This window comes from Actinia tenebrosa, unplaced genomic scaffold, assembly GCF_029948245.1.
Source record: "Actinia tenebrosa isolate PJP-AT-01 unplaced genomic scaffold, QUT_ActTen_1.0 PGA_scaffold9__36_contigs__length_13948895, whole genome shotgun sequence".
NCBI classification, from domain to species: Eukaryota; Metazoa; Cnidaria; class Anthozoa; order Actiniaria; family Actiniidae; genus Actinia; species Actinia tenebrosa.
The window spans coordinates 5,630,876-5,644,062 of NW_028292586.1; the positions used below are offsets into that span (position 1 = coordinate 5,630,876).

The 13,187-nt window shown below is 41.1% G+C and overlaps 2 protein-coding genes across 2 annotated transcripts; both read left to right on the forward strand.

The window, feature by feature from the left end:
* Nucleotides 1–1,120: 1,120 nt before the first annotated feature.
* LOC148904592 (uncharacterized) lies at nucleotides 1,121–2,763 on the forward strand. Its single transcript, XM_089024772.1, has one exon. It carries the CDS (start codon nucleotides 1,334–1,336, stop codon nucleotides 2,480–2,482), a length of 1,149 nt encoding a protein of 382 aa, XP_088880898.1. The 5' UTR covers nucleotides 1,121–1,333; the 3' UTR covers nucleotides 2,483–2,763.
* Nucleotides 2,764–10,008: 7,245 nt separating this feature from the next.
* LOC116292890 (RYamide receptor-like) lies at nucleotides 10,009–11,503 on the forward strand. The gene has a single exon (XM_031700240.2). It carries the CDS (start codon nucleotides 10,241–10,243, stop codon nucleotides 11,339–11,341), a length of 1,101 nt encoding a protein of 366 aa, XP_031556100.2. The 5' UTR covers nucleotides 10,009–10,240; the 3' UTR covers nucleotides 11,342–11,503.
* The last annotated feature ends 1,684 nt before the right edge of the window (nucleotides 11,504–13,187 follow it).

The following is a 13,187-nucleotide window of genomic DNA, read 5'->3' on the forward strand; positions in this document are numbered from 1 at the left end:
TTGTCCGTTTAGGCAATCTTTCTCCAAGATCAGTGCTTTAAGACCAAAAAATAATAGTTATGATTATTTAATTAAATACATTATACTGCAATATCCAACTCAATTGTTCAAAAGCAAATGTAGAAGAGAGATAATAAAACTTTTCTTTTCCTATTTTTCTTTTTGTTTTTCTCTTTATTCCTTCCTTTATTTCCTTTTCTTTTTTTATTCTAATTTCTTCCTTTCTTTCTTCGTTTGTTTCATTCTTTCTTTCACTTTTCTTTCTTTCAAATTTCCCACCCTTTTCCTTATTCCTTCCATCCTCCCATTTGGCTTTCCCAAACAAACCTTTGACCAAGGTAAACAGCCTCTTTTTCATCCTCTTTAGCACCATCTCCTTTAGATCCTGGACAAAGACACTCCAGGAAATTCTGAAACCCAGGCAACTTTTCACTGCTATTCGAGTCATTAGACGCTGCTGTGTCACATGTTACACTTGTTATCGTTGTGACATCATTAGTGCTATCTGGTACCGTATATTGTACGTTAACCATACTGGGCTCGCTTTGTCCCGATACTAGCTCAGATTTGGCTCCTTGACATATGTTGAATGCAGGTATAGTCAGAGGTTGACCTACCAAGTGAGGTAAGATTTGGTTACGATTTGGACTAAAGTCCACTATTCTTGGCATCATGTAGCCTTCTGATGGTATAATACTGTATGGGGAGCTGCCAGGTAGCAGGCTAGTGTAGGGTACTACCATTGGATGGATCAATGTGAAGGGTTGCAGAGGAAATGAAGACAAGAACTCCCCTGATTGGTTGGTTGGTAAATATGGTGAGGCTGCTACAGAACATGGCTCTGATTGGCTGGCTGATGTATATAGCTGATGTGATTGGCTGAACGCTACGCTATTACTTGGTTCAGTCTGTTCCGCTTTGTTGTGCTGCAAAGTACCAGATCCGTTCCACTGTTGGGCAGTATTCTGAGACCCAGTAGTCAAAACGATCTCGTTAGCTGAAGAAGTCAAATGCAAATTCATTATTCTTGGGGTGTTTTTTGTCGTCCTTTTTTCTCTCATGAAAAAGGTGCGTGACACCAATATGGCTAACATGGCAATAATAATTTGTATGTGGTTAAATAAAATATTTAAGCAAAGTTAGACTTGAACTAAGTTGCCTGTTATCGCAAGTATCTGTCATCAAAAGGCTATAGCTTCGCGGCCATCTGATAAGCAAATTAATGTCTCACGCAATGAGATGAATGATGAACAGATGGTATCTGGGGACGAAGCTTGCATCGGGTGCTATCCAATTTCGCTAACGCCACGTGCTATCCGATTTCGCTAACGCTATGCGCTATCTCATATCGCTAACGCTAGCTTACGCAGTTTGTACGCTACACCAACGCTATTTGTTTTTACGCTATACTCTCGTTATGTCTCGGGCTACACGAAGTAGTACGGCCGTACTCTCTGCAGAAGACCGGCAGGAGATTATCCGGGAGGTTGTTCAAGCGGTTTTGGAGGCATCCTCTGCAAATGGGTCAGGAAACTCGTCCTCCTCGCCACCTTATTCTTCACAGCCTGCACTGCCAACTTCTTCCACCTCCGCAGTGGTTTCTGCTACGCAGGACGCTACAGGTACGTCTATTTTACCTGTACCTTCATTCGCCAGCACTTTTACGCTACCATCGCAGTCATTGGCTGACACGAGCGCTACGCTAGCTTTCTCAGCATCTGTGCCGAGCTCCGTCTCGTCGGTTTGGGCGCCATCATTGCCATCTGTTTCGGCGGTCTTGCATCAGCCTTTTATCGTTGGCCCAGGTTGCTCTCCCGTTCCCGCAAAGCTGGTTACCCAGATCATCAGTGGCAAGTTCGTCGACATGAGCGATCTCATTTCTCCTAACCTGGTGGAGACGGAAAACGAGCCCCAACTCTTCTTTGATGGTCGCATCGTTTTGACCTCTACGCCCAAGCGCCAGCGGCGAAAGGTAGAGGACATAATGACGTGGGTCGAGGCGTTCAGCATTTACTCGCTCGTGCTGACTTCTTATTTTCCCAATCGCTGGAAAGATCTTTTGCTCTACAAGCTGCTTATTCTGCGAACCTATCGCCAGTTTAGCGGCCGGGCTTGGCTGTCTTACGATAAGGCTTTTCGTGAGCACGCAGCAGCAAGCAAACTCACAGACTGGTCGCACATCAATAGCCAGCTCTACAGTTTCCACACCGCGGGATCTGTCCCACGCGCTCTCAGTGCTACAGCTGCTGAAGGAGCAGAACCCAAGGGCTCATCCAATAGCGACACCATATGCCGTTCTTGGAATCGGGGGCAGTGTTCTTCGCGTTATAGTGGCTGCCGCTTCGCACACAAGTGCTCTTCATGTTCTGGCCGCCATCGCTTGGTAGATTGCCCGAGTGGGACCGACGAGTCTTCGGAGTCCAAACGGAAATCCACGTTTGCCGAGTCGTCGGGGGAACTTCACAGGTCTAAGCGCCGCTAATCCAAGCACGCTAGTACTTTATGTTATACTTATGGTTCTTACAAAAAAAAAAAAAAAAAATGTTCCGTTTAATTTGTTCTTTAGCTTTAGCTATCTTGTATAGCACTCTATAATTTTCGCTCGTAATCTTGTCTAGACAGTTCAAGTGCATTTAGATTGTGTATTGTCAATTGTCTGGAACGTTTCAATGGTCTCGGGACATTTCGTGCCGTCGTTATTTCTTTTCTGCATGCTAGGCTTTATGAGAAACGCAGACAATGTCACTGGTATTTCATTGCATATGATATATATACATATATATATATTTTTTTTTAAAAAAAAACCTTTCGTGCTAGGACTTTTGTGTTATCTCTCTATGCTGTCATACCTTTTAGCGCGTTATATTTACAAAACCTTGATACAATCTTTTCGCGTAACCAGGCCCTTAAGAAATTAGCTTTGCTGTCAGTCTGGCCTCTATGATTGGCTGCGGCGTTATTAGGACAATTAAGCCGTCTTCTAGCTGTCTCTGTAGGTCCCTTTGTATGCTATCGCAACAGCATTTCAAGCTTTACGTCGGGACCCTCTTACGCGTTTATTTTGCTAATTTTTCGTTCTTTTCGAGTCCCGTGTTATCGCCAGAGTGGGTCCTCCCCCTCCCATAGCATATACTTTACTCTCGATATATTATGTCTATGTGCATGTAATTTTACCCCGTCTAAGTTCCTATCTAGGGTAATTAGCTTTACTCGTCGTTTATCGCCTCACGTATCTCTTTTTAAGTCGTGTGAGCAGTTTGGAACATCTGCCGGTCACTATTATTTTCACGGTCGTATTGTATCTTCTTTCAGCTATGCTTAACCTCCCGTTGGTATCTGACGTCACGCCCCTTAGTGTTGAGTGGTTTTCCCAAGAGTTGCTATCACACCCAGACCAGATTGAAGTGGCTTATGTTTTAAGTGGGATTCGATATGGTTTCAAAGTTGGATTCCAAAGTCAACTCAGCTCTTTAAGATCGGCCAAGAGTAACAAGGAAACCGCTATCCACAACCCTCAGGTGATTGATTCGTATCTGCAAAACGAGGTCAGGTCGAACAGGGTCGCGGGCCCCTTCTCCGAACCTCCCCTTCCTGACCTGCACGTCAGCAGCTTTGGGGTGATACCTAAGCGTGGCCAGCCTGGAAAATGGAGGCTCATAGTCGACCTTTCATCTCCCAGGGGACTTAGCGTGAACGATGGTATCGACCGCGAGGCTTTTACCCTTCAGTATGTCAGGGTTGATCAAATCATTCGGATGATCTCTAGCCTTGGTACCGGAGCACTGATGGCAAAGTTCGACGTCGAATCGGCCTACCGTAATATTCCGGTTCATCCTTCTGACAGGTACCTTCTCGGTATGAAGTGGCGCGGAAAGTATTACGTTGACTTAGCGTTACCTTTTGGTCTTCGATCAGCCCCGTTTATTTTCAATGCGGTAGCCTCGATGATAGAGTGGATTTTGGTGAACAATTACCAAGTTAGCAATCTCGTTCATTATCTTGATGATTTTATCATGGCGGGCCCTCCTAACACTGACGCCTGCGCAGTTAACCTAGCTAAGTCACGTCAAGTATGCCGCACTCTAGGTGTTCCGCTACATCCCGACAAATGCATAGGCCCTGATACTACCCTGGTTGTTTTAGGCATCGAATTGGACTCAGTGAACCAAATTGCTCGTTTGCCAGCAGATAAGTTATGCAACCTTAAACTATTGATTGCTACCTGGCGGTCGCGACGCTGGTGTAATAGACATCACCTAGAATCGTTGATTGGCCACCTCCACCACGCAGTGAAGGTGGTGTGGCCTGGTCGCACGTTTATACGGCGCATGATTGACCTGCTAGGCTGTTTCCGCAAGCGAGACCATCCTATACGTCTGAATTGCGAGTTCCATCGCGACTTAGACTGGTGGCACCAGTTCCTCTCTACGTGGCACGGGGTTTCTTTTTGGCTGTATCCTGGTATCCCAGTCGTAGGCGATACCCAGGTGGTATCGGACGCCTCAGGAGCAATTGGTTATGGAGCTTTTCTGGACCAAGCGTGGTTCAACGGTGTCTGGTTGGAGAAGCAGGGTTCTCAATCTATTGCATATAAGGAACTCTTTCCGATCGTTCTAGCCGCGCATGTGTGGGGCCATCGGTGGTCCAAAAAGCATGTCATCTTTCGTTCCAACAACGAGGCTGTGGTGTTCATGCTGAACGGCAGGACTTCTAAAGTCCCCGACCTGATGCGGCTGTTGCGCAGTCTGTTGCTAGCGGCAGCGCGCTTTAACTTTTCCTTTTCGTCGCTCCACATACCCGGCGTCCACAATGCAATCGCTGATGCCTTATCCCGTTTTCGTTGGCAGGAGTTCAGGCGTTTGGCTCCTTCAGCACACCGATCCCCAACTCCAATTCCGCATCAGCTTCTTCTCAACTTACCAGTCCACTCTAAAGAAACAGTGTCAGGAATTCCTCCTAAATGGCCTGGCTCCCACCACACGTCGCACTTACGCGTCTGCTCAGCGTAAATTTATTGATTTTTGCCATCAGCTTGGCAAAGTTCCTGTCTTACCTGCAGATGAGAGAACTTTATGTCTTTTTGTAACGTTTCTGGCACAGTCGCTTCAGCATCGGTCTATTAAAGTCTACCTGTCAGCGGTTCGGGCCCTTCACATCGAGCAGGGTCACGCAGATCCATTGGTAAATTGTCCGCGGCTGCATCAAGTCTTTCGGGGCATTAAACGTTCCCAAGGGTCCCAGTTTTCACAGCGTCTACCGATTACCGACGCTCTCATGCTCACCATTTTCAAGGCCCTGGATATTGACTCGTTTGACCATGCCATGTTTTGGTCGTCATGTACGCTCGCATACTTTGGTTTCCTGCGATCGGCAGAGTTTACGGTCTCCAGCTTGGCCAGTTTCGACCCCACCATTCACCTGCAGGTCTCGGACTTGTCGTTTGATAATTTGGACCGACCATCGTGCTTACGGGTATGGATCAAAGCATCCAAAACCGATCCTTTCCGCGCAGGGTGCTATGTTCACATTGGTTGTGGCGTCTCCCCACTGTGTGCGGTGACTGCAATGTCCGCTTTTCTGCATAAAAGAGGAAATGCTTCAGGTCCACTATTCTTATTAAAGAATGGCCAACCATTGTCTCGAGAGTTGCTGACGTCGTGGCTGAGGGATATTTTCGCTGGTGCGGGAGTGACTGGTAATTTTTCCAGCCATAGCTTCAGGATTGGAGCCGCCACAGTTGCAGCGCGCAATGGTGTTCCAGATCACATGATCCAAACCCTTGGCAGATGGACTAGTAACGCTTATCAAAGTTATATCCGGACACCTACAGAATCCTTAGCCTCGATCTCGCGCTATCTTTCTCAAGCTTAATTTCCTGGAGTGACCTTAGTTTGGGTTGGTGCTTGGATCATTGTGGTGGGAGGCCCTTCTTCCTGTTCCTCCTCTCCAAGCACCTTGGAGAATCATTTGGAGGTGACAGGGTTGCCATAGTTACCGCTGACCTCCGCCGAGTTCCCGAGGCTCCTCCCACCCAAGCACCAACGCCAAGCTCATCTACGTGTGATGAGTTTAAATGTGGTTAAATAAAATATTTAAGCAAAGTTAGACTTGAACTAAGTTGCCTGTTATCGCAAGTATCTGTCATCAAAAGGCTATAGCTTCGCGGCCATCTGATAAGCAAATTAATGTCTCACGCAATGAGATGAATGATGAACAGATGGTATCTGGGGACGAAGCTTGCATCGGGTGCTATCCAATTTCGCTAACGCCACGTGCTATCCGATTTCGCTAACGCTATGCGCTATCTCATATCGCTAACGCTAGCTTACGCAGTTTGTACGCTACACCAACGCTATTTGTTTTCCCACCCACCCTCCCCTAAGGTAAGTATAGGTAAGTATTCCACTGCCAAGTCAGTGTGACGGTGCTAGGTGGGAGGTGACAGGGTTGCCATAGTTACCGCTGACCTCCGCCGAGTTCCCGAGGCTCCTCCCACCCAAGCACCAACGCCAAGCTCATCTACGTGTGATGAGTTTAACATCAAATAAATGACGATAGTAGTTACCATAGCAACAGTAGAGCTTATTTATTCATTGGACTTAGATAAATTTAGTAGACAGTCAATTGAAAACCTGGAGTAATTTAGACCAAACCAATAAAAACGAGGTGAGACTGCTATATACTTACGAAGTAATTCAAGCTTGGAACCATGGGAATAGCCATGGGAACGTTGACCGTTACCTTGGTAATGGTGACCGTATTATTTGCGTAGGATATATATTTTGGTCCAAGCATCTTACCTTTTACGTCCATTTCTTCACTAAATAACTGACATTTGACTGCCTCGAGAAGGTCTTTCTGGAATTCTTCAAAACTGGAGGTCTTTCTAACGACTTGTTGGATAACCTTGTGATCTAGCATCTCTTGCACTGACGCTAAAATCAATGAAATGCATACTATGTTATTGGACACCAAAAGCATTTAGATCAAAATTAATAAAGCTTTATTTTAAGTAATGACTTTTTCGGGTCCAACTGGTCGCAAAAACCGCAAAAATTTAATTTCCAGCTGAAACAATTCGAACTTTGGACAAGAAATCCTGTCATAAAGCGGAAAAAAGGCAAAAAATTCTAAAAGAAGTGCATTTATTTTTTGGACCCGGAAGTCGTTTTCTGTACGATTGACGTCACTCTTAAAGCTCTATATTTGCTAAAGAAGAAAGAAAATTGACTTAGAAATCGCTTCGGTGAGTGATGGATAGGAAAGAGGGAAGGAAGGGGAGGGGAGAGAGGGGGTGAAAGAGTAGGACTTTTTGGATGGAATGGCTAAAACATTGTTTGTTTTCCTTGAATATCAGAGAAAAGACGAAAAAAAACAAAAACAAAAAACAAAAAACCAGTGTTTATTTTATATTTCTTAAATCATTATTACTATTTGATTAACATTTTAGATTAAAAAATATATATATACTATTTAGATCAGTTAATGTATTGTAGTGTAAATGCCAAATGAATCAAAAATGAATCAAAAATAATAATAACGAGATAGAGTATTTTTGGAAGGGTTGGGTGGGTCAGTATAAAAACAAAATTCATTTGAATTTTGAATCCCTTTCCCGCCTCTCCATCTAAGGAAATATCGATTGCTGCTTACCACTAAAGTTCTCCGCTGAAGACACAGCTATGATAACAGTGCTGGCGTTAAGTCCATGAGGAGCCCTGCGAGATTGAAAGAAACATAAGTGGAATTTTTACAATCTACATTTGCAGAAGTTTATACCCCTCCCCCCCCCCCCCCCCCCAAAAAAAAAAAAAAAAAAAAAAAAACCTCCATTTTTTCACAACTATATTATTTGAAGAGAGGATGTTTTTAAAAGAGATTTCTGAATATTTAATCAACAACGCAAAGCAATAATATTTTCGAATTCTTTTGGAAATATTAAACTCAAAAATCTTTAAATCTTCAGTTTTTAAAAAATTATTATTATCATTTGAGTTGTATTTTCGGAAGCTTTATTCGACACAGAAATAGTTTACAGTTTAACTAATAACTTTAAAGATTCTTCAATCTATATGCCATCTCTTTTAAGAAATTCAAATGAATGACTTACTTGATTTTCTTTATAAGTTCATGATCATCATCAGGCATAATGATCAGAGAAAACTTGGCTTGTCGCGCGTGAATAAGAGCTTCGCCAGGACTTCTAACTTCGATAGGAGTACATCCTTGTGCAAAGAGATAGTCACATACTGGTAGATATACCGGCTTCTCTTTAGGGCCGTTAGTTAGTACAACTAAGCACAAAGCAGGACCAAGCTGTAAAATATGAGCTTCAATTTAACAACTTTTTTATTAGAAAAATATTCAGTAAATATCGTTTAATTAAAGTCAAACTTGATTTTTTCTCTGCTTACTTGCAGATGTCATAGCGAAATCAATTTATAAAGCCTTTTACTTAAAACAAAACTTACCTTAGCTTTAAAAGACATGGTTAAACAGCTTCAATTTTAAACGGTTTCTTCCTGTATTTCCAAGCAGCTCAAAGTTCAAAGATAAAAAATATTTTCTGTTATAAGATAAGCTCGGTTTGTAGGAACTGCAAGACCCTATGCTTAATTTCGGGAAACTGTTGTACCAAACAACAAGATTTTACGGAAGTTTGTGAGATAAAAGGCTGCTTTTTTATCTCAACTGTCGTGGTTTTAGTTTGTATTCGAAATTCGCCATCTTTGTCAACGTCCGCCATATTGGAGCAATGACCGCTGGGAAAAGACACATCAAGCCACAGGAATCCCATACATATTTTTGTAAGGAAAAAAAGGATTTCTTTTCGTTTATAATTGACCTAATTCACTATGACGTCACTGCTTGTTTATGTCGGGGATAGAATCGCCAAATCCAATAGAAAATTCAACTAAATTTGCTCCTAGCGAAACAGTTTAATCTAAAATGGCCTGGTTTTCAGATATAATGTGTGTTAATATGTACTAAAAGATATTCTGAGCGTTTGCTGGCTATTCTACTTCTCTTCGTGGAATGATACGGGTTTTAGCACAATTTTCGGTTAGCTTGCGTTGATTTGACCCCGTCCGACGACCATGTTCCTTTGCGTTTAAACAATAGATTGTTGAATATTGTTTTGATGTGACGTCATAGTGAAGTAGGGCAATTAACTAACAAATTTCTATAAAAAATTCATTTTTTCGAGAAAAAAGTAAAAAGAAGAATTCCCTTAGCCATATAAATAGCGACCTAATACCAGCTGAAGCATATCGCAGGTGGAAATCAAGGCAAAATAATATTATTCCATGAATTTTTTGGCCTTGTTAATGAATAATATCGACTTTATTAGCATGGTTCCTTAATCTAGTTCTATCCCTAACACAAAGACGATGTACTAGATCATGGGGGTCGTTTGCACTAATGAATTTTTCATAACATTATAGTTGTTACTTTTTAGGTTTATTTCGACAACTTTTCCGCGGTTTCTTCGATCGATATGTTAACATTTCAATTCCATCTTAAGGGCAAACAGATGATGGTACATTAAGAGCTCTTATCCTCAGTGAGTCATTCATTTAGGCCTCTTTTTTATCTTATTTTTACGCTTATCTTTTATTTTTTATGCAAATAGTTTTATAGGCAATGAGTTTTTGCAAAGATCAAATTTGGAAAAACCATGAACAATTTAAAAAAGCAATCTAACCGTCATTATAATGTAGTTTATTCAGTAAGCAGGTGACGACAGTGGATCAATATTGAAAATTTAAAGGGTGGGTTTTCCATTCCGTCTACCAAGACAACATGTCATTTCTATTGTTCAATTAAGCTTTTCTTCCATTTTAAACCAATTATATGATTGATAACGAATGTTTTATGGAGTCGTTGATGTTAAAGTAGTTGTAAAAATCAGTGGAAGAGAATTAATTTGTAATTTATAACTCCTTACAAGACTTTACTAATCGCCAATCAGATTTTTTAGTGCACTTTAATTACTTTAGAATTTTCTTAATAGCTGTTTCAAAGCCACAAGGGTCGTGCATTTGTTATTATTGCAGTGAAATCATAGACTTTGTCGGTCGCCGGATTGATATCAAGCTATTAGGAACTAAATGGCTAAGTCCATTATTACTACGCCCTTTCCCCCCTTTTTTCCGTTTGTAGGCCTTGAACTGAATGCTGACCATCAGATACGACAAAAGATCGCCTATTACGAAACTAAACCCTTCAGTAATCCACTATGCTTTTAATGAATACAACAGCAGCAGCTATGGCAAATGCCACTCTTTCTGGATTGGAATTCGAAGACACTTTTCCAGTAAAGATCATCAAGGTAATAGCGTACTGCATCCTATTTTTAGTTTCATCCACTGGTAACCTGTTTATTATCTGGGCAACAAGTAGAGACATTCGACTAAGAAGTATGACCAATATTCTGATTGCCAACATGGCGGTCAGTGATCTTCTCGTTCCTTTATTCTCGATCCCAAGACATATCTCCTATATTATCTTATATCCAGGAATATGGCTGATTGACGGTGACTTTGGACTTGTCCTTTGTAAGCTCGCATTTTACCTGCAAGACGTTTCTTTGGGTGTTTCGATTTATAGCTGTGTGTTTATCGCTCTCGATCGCTTCTACGCTGTAGTTCATCCCCTCAGAGGAGGTTTGAGCAGAAGAAAACTCAAGTACATTATCCCAGGGATGTGGATGTTATCGATGGCCACTTTTTCCGATTACTTTGTTTCTGTTTCGATTGTGAAGACAGATGACTCGACAAAATGCATCCAGGATAAGAAAAGAATTGGTGTCACAACAAACCAACATTTTCGGATTTATTATATTATGATGTTTGCGCTGAATTTTGGAATCCCATTACTTATCATCTCTTTCCTTTACCTACGTATCGCTCTCAAGCTCCGACGAACTGCAGTACCAGGGCAAGCAAGGAACACTTCATCTGTGAGGGAGCGTCAAAACAAGAATGCCATCAAAATGTCCGCCGTTATTGTCAGCCTTTTCTTCCTCAGCTGGTTCCCTTTCACAGTACAATTATTTCTCATTCTGTTTGGAAACCTTCAAAGCTCATCCCCGACTACATGGAACAATTTAGTTTTCTCAGTGTTTTTTATTGCAGAATCGAGCTGCTCCTACAACTTCTTCATCTATTTAGTGTTCACTCAAGTTTATCGTCAGAATTTCAAAAACGCGCTTTCAAAATGTACTTGCTTCAATTTTTCTTCAGTAAGATTTCGCACCACTAATTCGTTTGCTCTTGAGATCGTGGCAACAGTTGAGCAGGAAGAATTGGATATAGATGGGACAAATGACCTTAATTAACTGGTAAAAATATTTTATGACGATCACTCAGGTACTGTTGTGTTTTGGGAAAGTTCTGGACAACAAGACCGTAGAAGTACAACTAACTCACAACATTTTATTCGCTTGAGTTGTATGCATGGATATGATATTCACACAAACAATAAATTTATGAAAAACTTTGCCTCATAAAATTAATCCTCTTAAGACTGCCGTTTGGCGAGAACTTGAACATCGTCAAAGTCTTTGTTGTGCCGATCTTTCTTACTTTATTAGAGACTGGTCATCATTATTTCTCGCCTGAGGAGGGTTGGAGGAATGAGGAAGGGACTATTATATGTTTTGTAGACAACTGGAGGGGGATCAGGTAAACATCGAGAGGAATCAAAGAGGAACCCCTCGGTAGCAACTACTAATAAAGGAGGATCATAAAGAATTATTATGCCCCTTGAGGGAGACCAATTAATCTTTATGATACTGGCACAAACAACGTCCCCGCCAGGAGATAAATTGTGACCGGTCCCTTAAACAAAAACCACAAGTTTTCACCAAAGCTAAGTACTTATCCCGACTTATCAAGAAGTCCATTGAAACTCTAAAAAGGCCCGACAACTTTAACAGAAAAGATCCTAGACAGACTCAGCTACACCTGGACCAGGCTGATCAAATATTCTAACACCTACATCATCTACTAACCGCAATTTTTCCAATACCGCTGTCAGAAACAATAGAACCACTTTGACTCCCCTCCAATCGAGTGCCTTGCCTCCCAAACTCCATTTTTAACTTCGTCTGCACAGCTGTCTTCTCAAATTAATTATCATTCTGAAGAAGTCATGTTTTCGATCGATTAGGCAGTGTTTTTGGAATGAAAAACGGGTTATCAAGCAAAAGCCTCGAGCGAAGCTATTATGGCAACTTAATTACGAAGACTTCCTATTTCCATGGACAAAATCCAATTCATAAGAGCATTGCAAGCTGAACCACATATTATTCATTAGCCATTAGGAACAATATTATAAAAAAAGTCAAATTAAAGTGTTGATGATGAGGCCATTTGCAAAAAATAATTGCATGACTGTTGCTGGATGAGAAAAAATTCGGACTTCCTTTATTTAAAAAACTTTTGATGGATTGCTAATGTCATATCCAAAACCTTTTCCAAAAAACTTTTTTCCCTCTTTTGATTTCAAGATACAAAGCATTTTCAAGTTTGTCTGCCATCCAGCAGAGCCTTCCCCGAGAAACCTTTGGCTGAATTGATTCGTTGGCAAAGTGAAATATCAGCATGTGACTGTTGCAAATGGCCTATTAAACTTTGAAGTTAAATCACCAGCATGTCTAAAGAACATATATATTAATAAATACATAAACTAGTGATTATTTATATTATTAAAATCTTTGGCCATACGAAGGTGTATTTTTCGACCTCGAGCGTCCGCGAAAATAGATAAACGCTCTTTAAAATGAATTGAAAACCTTTCCCGCAAATTTGAAGTCTAGCCTTTTGCAAGATAACTATAATACTCCTAGACATCTAATACATTTTCTAGGTTAAATCTTTATTGCTTCAAAAATCACTGTTTGAGAAATTATTTTTTGTCAGAAACGAAACAGTATTGAAAGGAATAAAGAGAACCATTAGATAAAGACGAACGTCTATTTATTACACCGCCGGTGTTTTTTTTTTTTTTTTTTTTTGGTCAAGGAAAAAACTGCTGCACTCATTATTAATGTTTTAACATAAAAAATTAAATATGTTTTTTTAACGATAACATATTTATTACACTCATAACCTCTAAATGGCAGGATCCTTAACTTAAATTAAACCCAGTGTTTCCGATTTGATAATGGAGTGCCACAGGGG